A 22751-nucleotide genomic window follows, 5' to 3' on the forward strand; every position below is an offset into this window, starting at 1 on the left:
GATGTTCCCAGCCTGTAGTTCATGGGACTGCTCTGAGCAGAGCTTCCCAATAACAGGTAGGGCTCTTCAATGATGCTCACGGAGCAGGAGAATGTGGCTAGGAACAGAGCCTCCAGCTTCCACTAATGCCCACTTCAGTAACCACACAGGGCCAGTGGCTAACCTAGGGAAAGGACAGGCCCAGGGAGTCTGTGGAGGGGTGGACATTTTGTAAGTTTTTGGCAGCTGGGTGTAGAGTTGGACATGTATATATTAGACATGAACATATAAAAATATGTTTATGAGAAGCGTACTGCCTTTTGTTAGATTCTGAAAAGCAGGGCACCCAATGAACACTCTTGTCACCACTGCTCTGTCTCCTTTGTCACCGAGTCCCCTCCTCTGTTGCAGGCGGCTTCCCTGTTGAACACCCAGCAAAACAGCTGAGACCTGAGACCTCAGGCCCAAGAGAAGCTGTAAGCAGCCAGCCAAGGGGCACAATGGCTGCACGCAGGAAATCTGCCGTGCAGGTCTCCCCATCGTGCCACCAGGGCCCTCAGCCTCAAGAGCGTGACACACCCTGGGAAGCCTTCCACAGGCGCTTCAGTCAGTTCCAGTATGAAGAAGCAGCCGGGCCTCGGGACGCCTTCTGCCGACTCTGGGAGCTTTGCTCTCAATGGCTGAAGCCACAGACACGGTCCGTGGAACAGATCCTGGCACTGTTGGTGACGGAGAAATTCCTGCAAATTCTACCTGCAGACATGGAGAGCAGCGCCAGCATGCGCAGCCTGGAGACTAGAGAACGACTTTTCACCCTGATAGAGGAGCTGCGGAGAGACAACGGGGAAGCAGAAAACAATGTGAGAACTTCTGGCTTCGTTGTTCTCAGACCAAAACAAATGCCCAGGCAGTTGCGTCAAGACGAGTCATTCTGTCCCTGTCATTCCACAGCCCTTCCCCTTCCCCAGAGTCCTTTTCAACGGTGTTTTTTGTAGAAGTCAGCTGAACTCCACATAGGGGCCATAGGTTAGGGGTTAGAGGTTCCACCCCCGCCCTTACCCGACCAGCACGCCCTCTCTACAACACACAAATGGCCTCTTTAATTATCAGTAAACAAAATTCTCAGACCGAGTGAGTTACCAAAAGCATCACTCTGGTGCTGCATGGTCTGAGATATGGTTAGGCTCTTTATAGGACAGTTTGAAAACCCGAGGTCAAGTAGAGTCTAGAAAGCATAGAAAAAAAGGGAACGCAGTTTATTATGAAGCCTGTGTCTCCGCTTACTCTCACTGAGAGCCAGGAGTTAGCATCAAATGTCCCATGCTACAAACATTTAACCCATGGTCATGTGATCTCTGTAAGTGGAGAACTGCTTTTACCTTACTGTGAACTACACTAATGCCATGCAAGGAACTTTGGCTTGGGTAAATAGGAGCAACAGATACTATGACCCCTCTCTCATCATGCCTCATCTCTACGACATCTAAGTTACAGAGAAATATGGAATGCTATCCAGTGCTCACTGGGGCTTTTCATCTGTATGAATGTCTGAGGGAGGAAGTTCTAAACTTGAGAAAGCCTAAGAGGAGCCCTGCCTCAGGAGCGATACACCCATCTCTGGCCCATTAAATTCCAGTAGCAGCTCCTGCCAGCATATCCAAAAGACCTCATAATGGAGGCAATATTGCCTTCTGTATGGAGCCACTTCTTGAAGCCTCTGTTTGGGGAAGGCATGGCTGAGCACGGGGCGGGTCCGTGGGAGGAAGCAGCAGGAGCAGCCAGCTGAGATTCATAGTCTCAGCTTGGGACAGGGGCTGCTTTGAAGGAGCTTCAGCTCCAGGGTATTTGGCTGCAAGGACAGGGTTCTGCCAAAGGCTTCTGGATCCTGAAGGTACCACGAGTGAGTGGTTTTGCTTTCTTTGTCTGTCTTCCTGATTTTCTTGACAACGTAAGGTATTATCTTCAAGGGTCTATACATGTCCTCTCAGCACAGGAGCCGTATGCCACTCTTGGCTCTTGAATAATTGAAATGTGACCAGCGTTGCTATAAATCAGTTGTGACTCCAACTCTTTCTTTATGTGTGCTGTTGCCAATGGTTGCTGGAAACTTTTTTTTTCCTGTGGTTTTCTAAGACATGATTTCTCTGTGTAGCTCTAACTGTCCTGGTAGTCAGTCTGTAGACCGGGTTGACCTCGAACTCACAGAGATCTGCTTGCCTCTGCCTCCTGAGTGCTGGCATTAAAGGCTTGTGCCATCACTGCCCAGTGGTTGCTGGAAATCTTCAACCTCCTTGCATTGCTGATGGTTAATGATGTATTTACAGTAAGATAAAAGTAGTTGGTATTTACAGTGGGATGATGGGTTCTAATATTTCCTCAGATCAACATTGGTGATATGATCTTAGAAGAACTGGTGCCGATGGGTCCATTAGTCACACCATCAAACATGCATATGAGGCTGCCTGCACCTCAGCTAATGGAGCCTGCCCAGGAGTTCCCTGAAATCCCACCGGCAGAGCCACAGGAAATAATCATTGATGACGATGACGACAAATGCCGGACCTTTCTGGAAATTGGTAAGGAAAGGGATTCCCCACCCCCTGCTCTTGGTTTCTTTTTGAGAACTCAAGTTCTCTCATGGCTCTAGGGTAGTTTGGAGTTACCAGTTCCCTAAACATAATAGACACGGCCAGATGTCCTCCCAAATGACCTGGAATTTGTGCCCTCCAGCCGTAACTTACACCAGTGCTAGCATTTGTTCCCTTCACAAACAGTTTGATTTCAGCCCCGTGACAAGGGATCTGGGTAGCCTCACTTCCTTGGTGGGTAGACAGAAGGGAGCAGTGTGGAGATCCACAAAAATATCTTCAATAAGTATCAAGTTCACTTAGCATCAAGTGATAGTGTTTTATTCAATGTGAAGGGATAAGGAGTGGGGACTGAGGATGGGGATAGGACTGGCCGATGGCTATGAACAGAGACTCTGAAGAGAAGAACGGAGGAAACTCTTTGGAACGGGCTTTTGGTTCCCTCCGATGTGGCGGGTGTGTGAACCTGAGGCACTTGCCACCGAATCGCAGAGGATGATGTCAGAATGGGCAAGGCTGCTTAGGGTATACATTGGATTAAAATCCATTGCAACTTACACGCCATGTGGAGCAGTAGAGATGGCCAGTACTTAAGAAAGAGAAGCGAACCCAGGCTGTCTGCTAAGGCATTAGGACCGCAGGAGCAGGCAGGGAGCAAGTAAGGGCTAGGGTATTTTACCTTGTGGTCCTGAGGTCGGCAGGCAAAAGCAATGGCTGGTAGTGACTTGTGTTGTTTTCAGCAAATGCACGACTACACTTCAGTGAAAATCAAAATGGACAGATAATCTAAGATGGCTGCAAAATCAGTACAATCAGTGCAAAACACACACACACACACACAGACAGACACACACACACTGGTAATATGTAGGAAAGTTCGTTGGTCTCCATTTGAAAAGACTAGCAAGATTTTCTTGGTGATTTGCTTTCCAGGTAAATATGTCCCTTTAAGATCCATGTGGAACTCTCTCAGTTCATCAACTTTAAGCTTGGATATAGTCTACATCTGCTTCCGCAGATGACAGGAGACTAGCTTTTCACTAAGCATAGTAGGTTCCTGCCAGCCTTCCCCTTGTAGTCTGTAAAGCGAAACAAGACAGCATTGGTCAGGGGCTCCTGGCAAAGGAACCCTAACTGAGAGGGAAATGGATGGAGAGACTTCTTCTGTACAAAACAGCAGACTGAATGATCTCTGATACGGTTTGTGGTGACGTTTTCAACTGCCCTCCCTCTTCCTTCTAGCATGCAATAGCAGAGCCCCGCTGGAGCTTGTAAGACAGACGGAAGTGGAAGGACTGCTGGCTTCTCCACACATAGGCCAGTTACCACACTCTAGCAGGAAGAGAGGGATTCAGTAGAAGCCAGGGAAGAAAGGGACGAGAAAGGGAGACTTCATCAAGGAGGGGAGGTCACTGGTGCTACCTGAGGGCTTCCACCTACACTCAGAATATCTATTTTCCATAGAACATAGGAACACCTGCCGTTTCCATCCCTCCTCTCAGCTTTTGATGTTGGGAGGGGGAAAATGAACAGATGTTAGCACAGATTAAAGGGACAGGTCCATTTTCTGCTTTGCTCACAGAGTACCCTTTAGCCAACGAGTACAAAACTCTGGAACCTCCTGGTGAAGAACCCCCAGAAGAGCTGCTGACTGTCTTCAGTGAGCCTGAGGAAGACCAGATGTCCTCAGAAAACCAGAACCAATGGGAGATGCCGGGGACCTCCTGGCAAGTACGGGAGACTCACAGCACTGGAGTCCAGACACAGGCTCCTCCCGATGAGAAGCCTTTCTCTAATGAGCAGTTAGGGCTGTGTTCTGCTCACCGGCAGCAACACAATAGCTGCCTGGAAATTCGCACAGGAAAAATAGCTAAAAAGGGTCCTGGAGATAGTGCAGGGACCTCCCGTGGCTCAGACACCTATAGGTGCCAGTTGGTTTCCCAGGAGGAGAGTACCCATGAGCGTGCAATGCCTGGCACTTCATCTACTCAGGCGGCAACTGTTAGCGAGACAGAGGCAGACAATTTTGACCAAGAAAGAGAGCAATGTAGGCTGTGTAAGAGGGAGTTTATGTATAATTTGGGCCTGGTAGAACGTGGGCAAACTCAGACCGTTCTCAAACACCAGTGCTCTGTCTGTGGCAAAGGTTTTAAAGGAAAGTCACGTGTTACTGCACACCTAGTGACACACACTCACGAGAGACCATTTTTATGCCAACACTGTGACAAAAGCTATAAACACAAGTCCAGCCTGCTGAGACACGTAAAAATCCACAAGAGAGGGAAAGAGCACAAGCAAAGCCAGGGTTCTCAGGGCCCCGCGCACGATGCAAACCAATAGCTCACCCACCTGCAAGGTTCACAGCACAACTCCCCAAGCTGTGTTGATGAAAGCAAGATCCCCTAATGAGGGCTTGCTGCCTCATAAGAGCCTCTGGGCTGTCTTGGGAGGATAGTGCTGTGTGAACTTATTTCAGAGTGGAGCTTTGCTTTTAGCTAGATGCAAAACCTGCCTTCCAAGGCTTCCTAATGCTAGAGAGCCACCTACTCCCCACCTACTCCCCACCTACCTGCATGTGATTTTCTGGGCCTGGTAGGATTTTTTTTTTTTGCTTTTAATACGGATATTGTTTATTCCAAAACAGTACCCATTTCACAAATACTGTGATAATGGAATACAGATCGCATACATTGTTCATACCTTAAATGAAAACTATTGACATGCAAGCCCTGTACTGAAGTAAGTTGTCAGTAGCTTCAAGTGTCAAATTTTCCTTGTTATTCTAAATGATGGTAACAGCTAGTTTTGTTTTGGCTAGACCTAGGAAGGGACATTCAGGCCTTGCACATGCAAAGCAAACACTCTTATCACTGAGCTCCATCTCTAGCTCAGGTAAGGTTTTTTTTTTTTTTTCTTTTTTCTTTTCTGGTGCTTGGGAGTGACTTTAGGGCTTTGTACATGCAAAACAAACTCTACCACTGAGCTAACTCCATCTCTAGCTTTGGTGGTTTATTTTTGTTTTTCTTTACTAGTGCTGGGGAGTGACTTTAGGGCCCTGTGCATGCAAATCAAACACTACCACTGAGCTAGCTCCATCTCTAGGCCAGTCAGGGTTCTGAATTTGTCACCTCTAACTGTGTTCACTCCCCTGTAATTGGAGGTTATATTCTTGTTTGCCCTGTAGTCACGATCTGTTGTTGAGCTTCTGTGTTTTCCTCCCTGCTTTTTGGTTCAGAAGTTGACCAATGTTATGGCTTTGCTGATACGCTTCTGTTAATGCTGCAATTTAATCAATAAACAAGCTTCTGTTTCAGCTTTGCCTCAGTTTTTATTTTTTTGAAGACTTGTATCCCTTGGGCCAGAACAAAAACACCATGTGCACTTGAGGAGGGTGGTCTGGGGACTCTGAGAGAGGATTTTTAGTTATTAAATGCATGCCTGGTCCCTGGTGCCCTGGCAGGGTCGTAGTGTTCCTTAGGTAAAATGCTCGTGTTTCTCGTCCCGATTTTTTTCAATATCACAGAACAAATTTTAACAGGTGTTTAGCTTTTAGGCTGGCAGTAAACACCAAAGACTCAACTTTGGACCTAGGAGGAGCCTGTCCTCTCAAAGCTAGTTAAATAAGGCCCAGCCTCAGGAGTCCGTCTTTGCCTTTCGTCCCGAGAGTGGAGGGGACTGTGCTGTTTTCTAAGGTGTTTGCAGTCGGAACTTCTGGCGTTAGGAGGGCTTACTTCTCAGCACACCAAACTTGCTCACCCAGAGCAACAAGGGAAAGGTGGGAAAATCAGTGCCCTGGTGGATCAAAAAAGTCTAGAATATTATTGCACTCTGGCGTCTGCTGTCCCTGTCACTTTTTGGCGGGAAACAGCCTTCCTCCAGGAAGCTCCAGGCAGTGGAGCTGCATTCTTCTGTTTGCTGTCATACCTAACCCCCAGGCCCAGACTTAAGTATTCTTAAGTATAACCAGGGTTCACACTCCAGGCCCAGTTCCTGCTTCTTTCTTAGTTCTCTGTAACGCATAAGACTTTCTTAAGCTTTTATGCTGAGTGGTGTCGGCCCCACTTCTCGCAAGCTATCGCATCCGGCTGGCGGAAGAATTTTCTTCTCTCATCTAGTTGTTTACCATTTATGTGGTCAGAGAGAATGCCTCAGCTGTCCAGCCTGGGCTAGGATCACATGGCTAAAGAGAGGGGATGTTAAGATATGACAGACGTATACAATGTCTGTCTTTAACTGACATCTCAGATGCTGAACACGAGAACAAAGTTTTGAGAGTTGACTTCAAACACTAAAATATGAAATCCACCAAGAAAGCCAGGGAAGGCTTGTTGGCCCTGAGAATAATAGCCCTCTGAATCTAACCAGCACTGGGCTTGATAGAATTCGTTCCTCCATGTCTTTCCCACTCTGTCCCCATCCTAAGAAGTGAGGTGTGGAGACAGGAGGCAATGAGAGACAGGAGCTTCTCCTGTTTGAGGTGGGAGAGAGCTGTCTGAGGTGGCAGGATCTCTCGGGATGCTTATCCACTCTGTGACTTCAGGATGTTAGTGTCACAGTGATACCCGTGAAGCAAAGAAGCACGCAAGCCTGGCAGAGGAGACTGTGGCTTCTTCTTCTTCAGGATTTGCATTGTAAAACCGAAACACGCTGTAGTCACTCGCATCTTCCTGGCGTTTATCAGATTAACGTCGAAGGGATGTCTCAGTTCTTGTGATGGTTTTAGAACGGGGGGGAGTGCTTTTCCGCCAACCTGTGTGTGCCAGAAAGTTTTGTCAACCTGACACAAAGTTGGAGCCACCTGGGAAGAGGAACCCTCAAATGAGGAACTGCCTCCACCAGGCAGGGCTGTAAGCACGTCTGCTGGAAATTTTCTTTTATAAAACAGATTTATTGTCTTTACATTTTTCGTAGAGAATAGTTTGAGCATATTCTTTCTCTCCTGCACCTCCCAGCCTGCCCAACTTGTGTTCGTTCTCTCTAAATAAAATAGAGAAAAAAAACCAAAGCAAACAAACATAAGCCCAAAATGACAGACGCTGCAAAATAAAACAAAAGCCCACAAAAAATCCTGGAGACCGTTTTGTATTGCCCAGTTACTTTGGAGTGTGGGACGTGCCATTGACTGTGGTTGATGCATTCAGTGCCGTTCTACTGGGGAAAACAGATTTTCCCTCTCCCATCATGTGTCAGTTGCAAACAGTTTCTTGGTTAGAAGTGGGACTTTCAGATTTTCCCTCTCCCGTCATGTGTCAGTGTGGTTGATGTATTCAGTGCTGTTCTACTGGAGAAAACAGATTTTCCCTCTCCCATCATGTGTCAGTTGCAAACAGTTTCTTGGTTAGAAGTGGGACTTTGTGTCCACTTCCCCCTTTGCATGCTGGGATTTTGCCTGGCTTGAACCTGTGCAGGCCTTGTGCATGCTGTCGCAGTCTCTGTGAGTCCATCAGCGTGTCAGTTTTGTTGTGGCTGGCAGATGCTGTTCTCTTGGAGTCATCCATCACCCCGGGTTACTCTAATCTTTCTGTCTCATCTTTTGCATAGGTCCCTGAACCTTGAGGGGAGGGGCTTGCTGAAGGCATCCGATTTAAGGTTGAGTGTGTCAAACTCTCTCAGTCTCTGCACATTGTGTGGCGGTGACTCTTGTGTCAATGATCACCTACTGCGAGAAGAAGCATCTCTGATGAAGGTTAAGCAATGGGTAGAGCAACTAGCAGTCATTAGCAGTCATTTTATTATGATGTTCATTTAGGAGAATTAAAATTACTATATTTCCTCTTAGGATTCATGGCATATCTGGTCTCAGATCCTTGGCCTGAGACCCTTTCCCATTTAGTCCTTCTATACTAGTTTGTAATTTATTCCTTTATAACACTATGTTGTATTCCCTTGTCCTTGAAGGATCTCCTCCTCCCCGTGGTCCCTTACTAGATACCAAATCTCTGTGATTAATCTGAATGAAACACACACACATATCAATCTTAAAGGCTAACTCCACGTATGAGAGAAAGCTTGCGATGTTTGTCTTCCTGGGCCCATTTTACCTGCTGGTCGTTTTCCTGATTAACAGTTAATGGGAGAGGACCCAGTGCACTGAGAACGGTGTTCTCCCTGAGCAGATGGTCCTAGGGTATAGAAGAAAGCAAGCTGAGGCTTGGGCTGGAGAGATGGCTCAGCTGTTAAAATCACTGGCTGCTCTTCCAGAAGACAAGGCTTTGAATCCCAGAACTGAGGTGGCAGCTCACAACCATATGTGGCTTCAGCATCAGAGGATGGAATACCCTCTTCTGGGCTCTGCAGGCACTGCACAAACATGGTGCACAGATATACATGCAAGCAAAACATTCATTCATACATGCACACATACACACTTACCGGCCTACATATATATAATAAAATAAGTTCTTAAAATTTTTAAGAAAAATAAAAGCTGAGAAAGTCTCGGAGAGCAACCCAGGAAGCAGCCTTTCTCTGTAGTTCCTGTATATCTGCTTCTGCTTGAGTTCCTGCCCCGACTTCCCTCAGTGATGGAGTATGCTTCGGAAGCCTAAATAAAATAAGCTGTCTCCACCCTAAGTTGTCTTTGGTCGTGGTGCTTTCCACAGCAGTAGAAAGCAAACTGGGACACACCTGCATGCAGAACAGCATCCTTCCTAGGCAGCCTTGTCCAAACGACACCATGGTACATTCTTTCACCAAATAGCTCCTGAGCCTGTCCTCAGATCGGGGCGTTGGACTGGATTATCTAGGATAACCCTGTGTGATCCCAAGAGACAAGACAAAGCAAGAAGATGGGAGCAGATCTTAGACCGATGCCAAGGCCAGGCTGGGAGCCACACAGTGCAGGTGCCCCTGGAAGCTGAAGACAAAGAGAAAAGTGGTTTCTCTCTTGACGCTTCCAGAACAGTGATCCTCAACCTTGATGCTGCGATCCTTTAGTACGGTTTCTCATGCCACGGTGATCCCCGAACCATAAAATTATTTTTGTTACTACTTCGTAACTGTGCTTTTTCTACTGTCATGAGCCATAATATAAATGTATTTGTGTTTTCTGATTGTCTTTGGTGACTCTTGTGAAAAGGTCATTTGACCCATATTTGGGTCGCGACACACAGGTTGAGAGCCACTGTGTCCGAAGCTACTAAACCTAGTCAGGACCTTGATTTTATACTTCTGCCTTCCAGAACTGTACTAAAATAGACGGGCCCTATTTTAGGTGCCTAAGTAAAGATTTGTAACAACCGTAACTGGAGACTGACATGCAGAGTGGGGGTGGGAGTCTCTTGTTCCTGTGTTGGAGTCTTGGCAGACTTGAGTCAGCTGCTAATCAAGTCGATCAGAAAGGTTGCTGGATGAATTTCTACCTTCATGAAGTATTCAAAGACAACAGGGATTCCATTTTTCACGGAGAATGGGGGAGAATCTATACTCCATTGAAAGAGTCTGTAGCTTTATTAATTTGATGCCTGCCTGCCTGCCTGCCTGTCTGAGTGTGCTTTGTAATTCAGTCCGTCCTGTGTTTCTCAATTAATGGCTCTAGGGTTCTTCCCTGACTTGCAAAATGAAAGTCATTTCAGTTTGAAAATCTTTCATATTTGGTTTTCAATGTGTGTGCATAATTGGATATTTTAAAAAATAACTTTCTGAATACTTTGTACCCCCAATAAGAGCAACATATCTGTGATGAGACTTTTTTCAGTTGAAAATAGGGTTTCTGTTTGTTTGTTTGTTTGTTTTTGTATTTTTGAGACAGGGTTTCTCTGTAGCTTTGGAGCCTGTCTTGGAACTAGCTCTGTAGACCACGCTGACCTTGAACTCACAGAGATCCTCCTGCCTCTGCCTCCTGAGTGCTGGGATTAAAAGCGTGTGCCACCATCACCCAGCAAAAATGGACTTTTAAATTCAATATATTCTAATTACAGTTCCCCCTAACTCCTCCTAGATTCTCCCTACTTTTCCATCCTCCCAAATCCACATCCTCTCCTTCTCCCTCTTATTAGAGTGAAAACAGGCATCTAAATGATAACAACAACAATAATGATAAAATAAAAACAAGCGACCCAGACTAGGTCAAGACAAACAGAAGAAAAAGAGATGAAGAAAAAGCACAAGGAACACACACCGATGTAGAGACACACGTGATCACACACAGAGACATCCCATAAAAACACAAACCTGGAAACCATAACATATACACAAAGGACCTGCAAGAATTTTTAAAAGGCCGCGGCAATACATTATTAGATAAAGAAGCTCCGAGATGCCACTGAGTTCATTTTGCATTGGCCGTCCACTGCTGAACATTAGGCCTGCCCTTAAGAGCGGTTTGTATCCCCACTGAAACTCCATTGGAGGAAACCCATTTTTCCTTTGTGAGATGTTATCAATTGGAGATAGCTTCTGGATTAACAATGGGGGCTCGTGGCCAGGAGTGGAGGTGCACGCCTTTCATCCCAGCACTCAGGAGGCAGAGGCAGGTGGATCTCTGAGTTTGAGGCCAGCCTGGTCTACAAAGGACAGCCATAGCTACACAGAGAAATCCTGTCTCAAAAAAGCCAAAGCCAAAACAAAACAAAAACCCCAAACCCCAAAAGAAACCCTCCCCACAAACCCCTAAACAAGACCAAAAATTGGGGGTTAGCGTCCACTTTCCCACTCATTGCTGGAACTCTTTCCGGCTTAGACATGTGTAGGCCCTGTGCATGCTTCCACAGTCTCTGTGAGTTCAGCACATCGGTCCTGATGGGTCTAGAAGGCTTTGGGATGAGATTTAACAACTTTCAGCTATGTAAGTTATATGAAGAAAACACAGACAGCTTACTGAAATTTCAACTGGCTGCATTCCCTGTTCTAATGTTATTATACGTCTTCATAGGTGGTTATTACTGTGAGATAACGAATAAACAGGCAGGTTTCTGAGAGTGTGAAGAAGTAAACCTTAAGGAGTGTGGGAGATGGCTCGGGGTAAGGGAATTCGTCAGCCAAGGCTAACAACCTGAGTTTGATCTCTGAAGCTTACGTGACAGGAGGGGAGAACTGACCCTTCCAGGTTATCCTCAAATCTCCACATATGTGCGGTGGTATGTGCCTGTCTGCACACATATGTCCATTCTCAAACACATGTGCACACAAAGCAAATGGAGCAAAATGTGTAAACAATGAAAAAATAAACAGGCCTCTAACAGGAGGCTTCAGGAAGAAGCCTATGGGCTAGGATTGGAAAATGAATTACTGCAAACCTACCCCGAAAACAGGAGGTTTTAACCCTATTTTCTTACAAGTAACTCTTGGTTTGAGGACCTTGCTTTGGATAGCTGAAGAGCTAGTTATTACAGTGTGTGCCCAGTGGCCTCTGTGTGCTGCAAGTACCCAGGATGCTGCTGAATCCCAGGGCTTGGGGAGCTGCACACATCACACTCTAAGACTTGCAGTCCCTCTTTGGTTTCTTTTATTGTAAAAAATATCTATTTTATGTTCTAAACTACATAAAGTAGCTTCCATCCAGATGAATATGGTTCTGCTTTAGTTAGATGAATTTATAAATATAATTCCAATCAGACAATACTGTAGAAGTTCATTTTCAGAAGAGTTAAGTGCAATAGGATTTGTATTGTGTATTATTAACTGAAAAGCCAATTTGGAACCACATAGCACTTTGAAGTTAGTGGCAAAGGCTTTTTTTTTTTAAATTCATGAAATGCATGATATTTTACATCAAACCTTCTACCAGACTGCCTTTATACCTAAGATCAACCCCAAACAAACAAACAATACACTGACAAACCAAAATAAGATGCTCATTCAGAAATAGGAAAAGATAAATACTGTTTTTACGTAAGCAATTTAATAGTATTAATAGTAGAAACTTCATTTTTCTTCATATGCTCAGAATGGAAGAGGAGGAAAAAAGATGCTTGAGAAAAATCCACGTATATATACAGAAAACTAAGCAAGCTCCGCATGGCAAAATAAAAGTATTGGTAAATACTAAATACCAAGCCCACATTCTGATCAATGAGGTAAAGTTCCATCACTGCTAGCCCATCAGTCTAACTTTTAAAAAATGTTATTTCTGTTTTGTTTTTCAAGACAGGGTTTCTCTGTGTAGCCCTGGCTGTCCTCCGTAGACCAGGCTGTCTTCGAATTCACAGATGACTGCTTCTGCCTCCCAAGTGCTGGGATTAAAGGTGTGCACCACTGCCCGGCTCAAATGTTTTTCTAAAAGAACATTTAGGGTATCCTGACCCAATCTTTCGGGTGAGCATTTCTGCTTCCTAGGGGTCTCTGGCAGGCTCATTTCCACGAGGGAACAGTGTGCTCGAATGGGCTGAGTTTCACCCAACCAGCAGAAAAACAGGACGGATGGGTGGGAAAACATGGAGGTGCATCGGACTGGTTTTGGTCAGTTCTACTCCCAGGTCTACCTAATCTGTGCTTCCCACAGTGCACAGAAGCTGACGTGCCAGAAGCGCGGGTGGGAGTGGGGGCTAGTACTGAAATATGTCCTGGGATTCCTCTTCTAGGAGAATAAGAACCTTATTGATCCAAAAGACATGAATGGTATAAGCTTGCCAGTGTTCCTGGGTACAGGTCAGAGATGGAGCTCTAGTTAGGAGGTAACATGATAGGGTAATGGGGATGAGGCCCTCCAAGAACAACAAAAATACACCAAGCTACCCTAGGAGAGACTCGACTCATGGTTTATTTACTATTATTATTTTATGTGCAATATAGTATTAGTATTTTATGAGTATTATATCTGTACCGCAGGTGTGCTCACACCCTCGGTGGCCAGAAGAGGGCATCAGATCCCTTGGAATTGAATTATAAATATTTGTAAGCTTCCATGTGGGCTCCGGGAATGAAACCCAGGTCCCCTGGAAGAGCAGTCAGTGCTCTTAACCACTGAGCCATCTCTCCAGTCCTGGCAGTAACTAAAAAATAATATATATTATTATATCATGTTATATTTATTTACCTACTTATAGAGTGAGAGCGCTAGCTCTCTGAGATCTCAGGTGCAGCCTCATGTTGCCATGGAAGGGGTAGGGATGGATGTTGGGTGCACAGTCTCCATCCTCTGGAAATATATCTTTTGGTATACTCTGGCTGTTAGTAATGGCCAGTATATCTAGCTGTAGTAGGACCACTATCTTTTAAAGGCTAAGTGGAGAGCAGCATCGAAGCAAAGGAAATTGAGACTAGTGGAAAAGACATTAAGTACAATTAAACGCTGCATGAACATAGAATGTCTAGTTTCTTTACAGCACTAGGTGCATGAAGCATGTTCCAAGTGATTCGGGAACACCGAATGTGTCCCACCTCTCTCCTACATATTATAATATACATAAATAGCCCTTTTAACCCACACGGTAGCTCTCAGGCAGGAGTCATTCGCATTTTATAAATCTCAAAATAGGCTCTGCAAAGTCTCTTTGATTTTTTTTTTGTTTTGTTTTGTTTTTTTTGAGACAGGGTTTCTCTGTGGCTTTGGAGCCTGTCCTGGAACTAGCTCTGTAGACCAGGCTGGTCTTGAACTCACAGAGATCCACCTGTCTCTGCCTCCCGAGTGCTGGGATTAAACGCGTGCGCCACCATCGCCCGGCGCAAAGTCTCTTTGAAAAATGTCCTTTAATCATCTATTCAAAAAGGTAAATGATAGGACTGGAGAGATGGCTCAGTGGTTAAGAGCTCTTAGAGAGAACTTAAGTTCAATTCCCAGCGCCTGCGTGGTCACTAGCAACTGCAGCTCCGTTTATAAGGGACCCTCTTATTTTTTAAAAAGAAAAATATTTATTTATTATGTATACAATATTCTATGTGTGTGCCTGCAGGCCAAAAGAGGGCACCAGACCTCATTACAGACGGTTGTGAGCCACCATGTGGTTGCTGGAAATTGAACTCAGGACCTTTGGAAGAGCACATAATGCTCTTAACCTCTGAGCCACGTCTCCAGTCCCATAAAGGATCCTTTTAATGGCCTCCTTCGGTACTGCACACATATGATGAACAGATGTACATATAGGTAAAACATTTATACACAAAAAATAAGTGTTGGAAAATGTTAAGATGGGAAAAATCATTCTTTGGGGGGGTGTATTTGGTTTTAAAGGAGTTTGTCCAATATTTAAATTTAGTATGGAGCATGCTCTTTTGCATTTACAAATATATGGCAACCTTGTCCAATATCATCAATTACCTTTTGATATATCTTTCAAGCCATTCATGTTATTTATCTCTAAAGAGATCCTTGCACAAATGGAGAAGGGATAAAAAACAAGATCAAAAAGCAGGGTCCATCTGGCCTGATTCTGATGGGGATCCTAAGCCTTTTCCTGGACGCTTTTGGATGTCCCCTTCTAGGAACAGAGGTGTACAAGTCAAAGAGGCTACATGAGGCCCTCCTTGCCATTATCAGTAAATGAAACGCTCAGACCTTTCCATAGAGAAATCAGCCATACTCATTTAGGGCGAAGAAATCACAAAAGTGAAGCTCTCTTTAGGGACAGGAGTGGTATGCACCCATTTGAAAGCCTTCGGTGTGTATAAGGAAAGCCAAAATTATCAGGCCATTTCACTATTGCCCTGTACTTCCACGGAGACAGATAACTAGATGTGGGCATGCAGTGCGTCCGTGATCACTTCAGTCTCCAAGAGCATACAGAGAGAATGGCAGGGGGATTGTAAATGCTGAGAAGGCTCTTGGGCTTGCATCTTGGCTTTCAGGTCCTCTCATGCTCCCCAGACTTCCCTGAAAGAAGACAAGGTAGCAGCGGAAACTCGGGAGGGCAAGTACAATGGACAACCTTACATAGGAAAAATGCTAAGCCTCACTTCCTTTCGTGAGGAAATCTCCCTGATTCTCAATCTTGGTTGTCTACGGAGACGCATATTCATTCTCTCTGAACTCTCTTCATAGGGGCTGCAATGGCATTTTATACCTCTTCTGAGGAAGCATGAGGAGGGAATGCAGGGTTCATGGCACCTGACACCTGAGAATAGCATTAGAGAAAATCATAACTGCAGACACAGTTGACTACCAAAGTTTTGTTCTTTATTCATAACGTACATAGTAAATAACAATTTTTTGATAAAAACTGGAAACTAATTGTTAAGAGTGGGGAACAGTGTGGATTTCTTTCTGGGATGCAACATACCTCTCCCCAATTTTCTTTGGTAACAGATTCTTATGGGAATCTCTACATAGTAAATAACAATTTTATGGTAAAAACTAAAAACTAAGTGTTAAGAGTGGGGAACAGTGTGGATTTCTTTCTGGGACGCAAAGCATACCTCTCCCCAATTTTCTTTGGTAACAGATTCTTATCATGGGAATCTCTACATAGTAAATAACAATTTTATGGTAAAAACTGGAAACTAAGTATTAAGAGTGGGGAACAGTGTGGATTTCTTTCAGGGATGCAAAGCATACCTCTCCCCAATTTTCTTTGGTAACAGATTCTTATCATGGGAATCTCTACATAGTAAATAACAATTTTATGGTAAAAACTGGAAACTAAGTGTTAAGAGTGGGGAACAGTGTGGATTTCTTTCTGGGACGCAAATCATACCTCTCCCCAATCTTCTTTGGTAACAGATTCTTATCATGGGAATCTCTACAATCTGTCACTGACTGTCCTCCACCTGGCCATGTTGCCTGACAACGTGTCTTGTGTCTGAGGAAGCTGGACTGTCGGCTAAACTTTGTCTCACACAGGCTACACGAATAGGGCTTCTCTTTAGTGTGGACTACCTGGTGTTTAACCAGGCTACGTTTCTGAGTAAATGCTCTCTCACATTTCAGACACTTATAGGGTTTCTCTCCTGTATGAATTCTTTGGTGTTTATGTAAGTTTGTGTTGAGAGAAAAGCTTTTCTGGCACCAGGAGCACGTATATAATTTTATTCCTTTGTGTGTCCGGGAATGCATTGTCAGATCTGACATCCACCGGAACCTCCGGTCACACTCTTGACAAGGAAAAGGCTTCTCTCTGGTGTGAACTCTATGATGCCTAACAAGCTCAGCAGGAACTCTGAAGCATTTCTTACACTCCTGACACTGATGACGTTTTGGAACCTGTTTTTTACAACCTGAAGCTGACACTGTTCCCCTCCTGGGATGAGCCTGACCACGTTTCTGTGCCCTGAGTGTGTCTGCACGGCTTTTTCTGCTGTTTTTTTTCTGGGCAGCTTTCTTCCTGGTGTTTGAAACTTTAGATGGCTTTGCTTCTATTTCTGATGTAGAGGCAGATTCAGGCTGATCATTTCCCTTGTCATTTTCTGGCTTTAACCCTGTTCATATAAAGAAAACAATAAGTCAGGTGTTTTACAGACAAGAAAATGTAAAGGATTAGAAAGAACTGTCGATGAAAATTAAAGAAATACATAAACTAGTGACTCTGGCCCAGGCAGAAAAATGGTTCTTATCCATAGTCCCTTATCCCCTCTGCGAGGCACAGGAAGAAGCCCATCAAATGGTGCCAGAAGTTACAAAGGAAATCAGAAAAAGCAGAGAGAAGACAAAGAGGTGTAAGACTCAAGAATTTTAGAAAGAAACACCAAACAAAAACGTACCAAAGTACATCACACCCAAGGAAACACCCAGAAGAAAGTAGAAACTCAAACCCAGTATTTCCCAACCCAAAACCTATCTGCAGAAGGCTGCCTAGACAGACTCATGCCTTTCTCAGACCGAGTGTGAAAACTTTTAAAGACTGTTAAAATGCAAACCAGGCACAGCTCCGAAAAGGAACCCTCCTGGTATCTGTCAACAACAAGCAGATTGGGGAGTACATACTAGCATCCTGTCACAGCATGGAAGCTTCCCTCAAGAAGCCGAGAGATAAACGACATGTCTAAACAGCTCCATCTACGGATGGTGTCACATAAAGGCCAATGAACAAGAAGTACCGTGAACATTGTAGGCATGAGATATATTCTTGTAACAAAAGCCATGAAAGCGAAGAAGCAGAAAAAGCAGGAGAGACCCAGCTAGAACTAGTGACCTGGCTTAGGAAGCCTTGTCTTCCTTATGTTGAAATTCCCTTTTCCACAATGCTTTCTATGCCCTTAGACAGCATCAGCCATAAGCCACGGCAGAACTAGCGGCATCAGAGAAACCGACAGACACAAAATGCCACGAAGCCTCTGAAAACAAAACTCATTGGAAGAAAGTCATATAAAAGCGATGAAGACTCTGCATGTTGAACTAACGAAGGGTGGGTGTCTGCTAAAATGACATACATCGATAGGACCGGAGCTCTCTGATTGTATTAAATAAACCAATTAGAATGTAATAAAGGCACTTATCAGACTAAACACTAAGAGAGTTGTAACTCGAGTAAAGGGCAAATCTGACAAAGGTGTAATCAAACTAGAAAACCACATCAGAAATTGTATAACTTAAAGATACATGGAAGCAATAGGCTTACAAATAATATGTCATTAAAGAAAACCCTATAAAGAGAGTGTAATATACTTAGATCAGAATGAAAATGAAGCTAAACTACATCAAAATATATAGAGTAGAGTTAAGGAAGTGGTCAATGACATACATGCAGCCTTAAGTGCTTACAGTAGAAAAGAAGAAGCACAGGCGGCAATCTTCAAGTTCCCTCCTCGAGAAACTTGCAAACAGCAAATTCGGCCTTAGCCAAGGTTACTAGACAAAATTCCAACAATGAAAATGGACATCATTAAGTAAAATGCTGATTTTCAAAACAGAATAGAAGCAGTAAGTCAGAACCAAGACTGACGGGAAATAATACCAGGCCGAAAGGACTAACAAGAAGCACAGAATCCCAACAGGCTCTGTTGCACAAGACTATGATCTCAGCGCTAGGGATATACCTGGAGGGAGAATAGTGATCGTAATTATGGGCCACATTGCAAAACCCTGTCTCAAACAGCCATCCTGAAAGGAAGGGATATAGGACAGGTGGTGGTTTATGAGAACTGGCCCCCAAGGGCTCATCTGTTTGACTGTTTTTTTAAAAAAATATTTATTTATTTATTTATTTATTTATTTATTTATTTATTTATTTATTGTGTGTATGCCTGCTGGCCAAAAGAGGGCACCAGACCTCATTACAGATGGTTGTAAGCCACCATGTGGTTGCTGGGAATGTTTGACTGTTTTGACAACAGGAATCAAAACCATTTGAGAAGGATTAGGAAACTTGGACCAGTCGGAGGAGATGTGTCACTAGTGGTGAGCTTTGACGGTTCAAAATCCATTTAGTTTGCTGCAGACTAAGACACTATTGAAATGTAAGTGTGACAATATCACATACACTCAGAACACCAAATCTCTGGAGATGAAAAGCAGAGAATCATGATTTCAAGCCAAGCCTGAGACGTACATTGAGAATCTGTCTTAAATGATGATAGAAATGAAATTCAAATGTTCTTATCAATTGATAAAAGTATATCACAAAATCTCACATCCATTCATGATAAGAAAAAACCTCATAAATGTAGAATTTTTGAAATTTTTACAAAAGCAAGAAACTCGCCCCCGTACTAACGACAGGAAGTTGAAGTTAACGCAATAAAGTCAAGACAAAGAAATAAAAAGAATTATGGATGATTGCTTACAAGGAAAATGCTGGGGTTGCCCAAGAAATCTAAACAAAAAGAACACTTGTAGGGAGTTCAGTCTGATAAAAAGTCCATGATAAAGTCCAAGGCATTCATTTATGACATAATGAGGAAATCAAAATTAAAACTGGTATCCTTGCTGTTGTTATAATGGGAAAAGCTGAGACATATACTTTACAAAATATGAAGAGTATCTACGTACTCAAAATGATAAAAAGTTGATGAAAGAAATCAATGAACACCTAAAGCAAGACACATCACATTCAGGAATCAGAGGCATTAACACAATGAAGATACCGGGACTCTTCAAACAAATGTATATGTTTAATGCAATTTTTAGTGAAGGCCCAGTTTGTTGTAGGCCTAACTAAGCTTATTGTAGAATTTCCATATGCCTCTCCTACCTACTCAGGGGGCAGTCTGCAGAGACAGGGGTGTAGGGGCCACAACAGTAGAATAGCTCAGTGAGTAAGCATGTCCTCTAGGAGGGTCATGGTGGTACGGTGGCCACTGCTGCAGCTCCATGGGAGGCTGAATCTGGTTAGACCACCAGAAACAGAGTGGCAGTGGCACCACTACCGTGTCAGAATGCCAGCTGTTTTAGTATTTCAGGTAGAGCTTGTCTTTTTCATCTTTAAAGCAGAAGCAGCAATTTAGAACAGCACAATAAGCATGCAAAGCAGAAAACATTTAAAGATGAAGTTATTATCATAAAATTAAATGCAGTACATGGCTTTGGCGTGTATGTGTGTGTGTGTAGGAATTTGTGTGCAGGACAGAGGGTAACCCTTGGTACTCATCCACCTTGTGCGTTTCAAGTCAGGATACTTGACTGACTTTGGAGCTCACCAAGCAAATGAGGTTGGCTGGTCAGTGAGCCCTGGAGATCCAGTTGTCTCTACCTCCCTGGTGCAGTTATTACAGATTTCTGCCAGCACACCTGACCTTTTAATATTTATTTGTTTCCTGAGACAGGGTTTCTCTGTTGCCCTGGCTGCCTTGGAACTCCTCTGTGGAACAGGCTGGCTTCTAACTCAGACATCCGCCTGCCTCTGCCTCTCAAGTGAATGGATTAAAAGGGTGCATCACCACCACTTGGCTCACACTTGACTTTTTGATGTGGTTATGGGGATCTAACTCAGGTCCTCATCCTTGTGTGTCAAACGCCACCAAGTGAGCCTCTCTCAGCCATCAACGAAAAAGGGACTTCAGAACTGAGCACAGTGCAGAATATTTGAAAACACATTGATGAACAGCAGGGCAACGGGAAGCACAGTTCTAACATGAACTGGATGAAATACATAACAATATACAGAAACTTAAACATCACTTAAATGATATGATACCTGCTCCTCATTTTATTGCAAAGCTCAGAAAAGAGAAACGAGAAACGAAAAATGTAAATAACACTTTTAAAAAAGCAAAATTGGTATAGGAGGGTCTTCTGTGTATGAGTTTCTTTCACTGGATAAATAAAGAGACTGCCTTGGCCTTTTGATAGGACAGCAGCTTAGATAGGCAGAGTAGACAGAACAGAATGCTGGGAGAAAGGAGGCAGAGGCAGAGAGCCACCGCCATGAAGCTGCCAGGTCAGACGTGCTGAACCTTTCCCGGTAAGCCACGAGATTGTGGTGACATAGAGATTATTAGAAATGGGTTGAATCAAGATGTAAGAATTAGCCAAGAAGAGGCTAGAGCTAATTGCCCAGGCAGCAATTTAATTAATACAGATTTCCGTGTGTTTATTTCAGGGTATAAACTAGATGGGTGGCAAGGATGCAGCCCACGGCTCCTTTTACTACACACAATGGTCAATATATAAATAGCTTGTAAAAGGGAAAAAACATCAACAATTACTAATGAAGACCTGAGCATTGTCCTGGTTGGGTTTTTTTTAAAATCAACTTGTAACAAGTTAGAGTTATCTGGAAAGTGGAAAGTCAACTGAAAAAACACCTCCATCAGATTGCCAATAGGCCAATTTATATGGAATTTTCTTGATTACTGATTTATGTGGGAGGGTCCAGCCCCTGTGGGCAATGCCACCCCTGGACAGATGAACCTAAGATGCATGAGACTGCAAGCTGAGGAAGTAAGCAAGCAGCTCTTCTCCATAGCCTTTGCTTTGGTTCCTGCCCTATTTGAATTCCTGACCTGACTTTATGAAATATCAGATGAGAAGTGCCATTTGATTGTAGTGTTTATCATAGCAATAGAAATCCTAACTAGAGCAAGTGCCAAACCAAGGACAAATGACCCATAAGATCTAGATAATTCAGAACAGAGAAAGCTTTCAGGGGTATCTCCAGAAAAGTCACACCACATACTCTTCTGAAAGAAGCATTATTTTTTTTTCTAGACATGGTTTCTCTACAGCTTTGGTGCCTGTCCTGGAACCAGCTTTTGTAGACCAGGCTGACCTTCAACTAATAGAGATCTGCATGCTTCTGCCTCCCGAGTGCTGGGAATAAAGGAGTGCACCACCACTGCCAGGCTAAAAATGTCAATTTTAAAGAAAATTTTTGGCCACCAGGTGGGGCACAAGGGCCTGAGTTTCTTATGAAGAATATAAGTTTGTGAGGGTGGGGGGGGGAAAACTATCAAGGGAAGGCAGAATTCATGAGAGAAGTTGTAGGGGACCCCCCTGGGAAAAGAGAGGATGAAGTTCAGTAGTACGAGAAACTTTCCCCACAGCTTCTGCCTTGAGAAGAAGAAAAAGTTTATCCAGAATTAGAAAACCAAAAAGAAGCAAAAAAGACACAAAAAGTCAAAGAAAGGATACAATATGCTTCCCCCACCAACAAATTGGAAGATAATCAAAAGCAAAAAGAACAAAGAAGGAAACAGAAAGAGACAGATGACGCTTGAATATAATACAGAAAAGTATAGACATTTCCACAGAGTGTGTCCCAGTTAAAGTAAGAAGAGAAAGCCAAGAAAGCAACAGAAAGAGTGCCAGTACCATTTCATTCTAGAAAGCTACGTCCTGCTAACGAAATGAACAGGAAGAATTGTTGAGACCTGGAAAGGAGGTAAGGGAAGAAAAGCTGGCAACTCCTGCAGCTGCTGCAAGTTCCGGGTTTCCAGAAGGAGATTTATATGTACTTGAACAGAAAGTTGTCCACAGGCAGGCAAAGGGTCTCAGCCATTGTTCTACTGCTGTGAAGAGACACCACGGCCACAGGGACTCTTATAAAAGAACGTATTAATTCAGGGCTTGCTTATGGATTTAGAGGCTTAGTCCATTGTCATCACGGTGGGGAGTATAAAGGCATGGAGAAGTAGCAAAGAGCTTTACATCCTAAGGAAGAGAGAGAGGGAGTAAAAGAGACAGAGAGACAGAGACAGATAGAGAGAGAGACAAAGATTCACAGTGAGACAGAGACAGACAGAGAGACAAAGAGACAGAGAAAGACACAGAGACTGAGACAGTAAGAGACACGGAGGGAGAGACTCGGCCTAGTGTGGGCATCTGAAGCCTCAAAGCTCACCCCCCAGTGACACATCTCCTCAAACAAGGCACACCTACTCCAACAAATTTGTACTTTCTAAACCTTTTCAAACAGTTCCACTAACAGGGACCAAGTA

At 43.9% G+C, this 22751-nt stretch overlaps 1 protein-coding gene across 1 annotated transcript; it reads left to right on the plus strand.

Annotated features, from left to right (window-relative positions):
• Positions 1-479: 479 nt before the first annotated feature.
• On the plus strand, positions 480-16825 carry LOC130867511 (zinc finger protein 449-like). The gene is made up of 4 exons (XM_057759551.1): positions 480-839; positions 2360-2555; positions 4150-4614; positions 16755-16825. The coding sequence occupies exons 1-4, from the start codon at positions 480-482 to the stop codon at positions 16823-16825; spliced, it is 1092 nt and encodes a 363-aa protein (XP_057615534.1).
• The last annotated feature ends 5926 nt before the right edge of the window (positions 16826-22751 follow it).

Source organism: Chionomys nivalis, chromosome X (genome assembly GCF_950005125.1).
Source record: "Chionomys nivalis chromosome X, mChiNiv1.1, whole genome shotgun sequence".
Lineage (NCBI taxonomy): Eukaryota > Metazoa > Chordata > Mammalia > Rodentia > Cricetidae > Chionomys > Chionomys nivalis.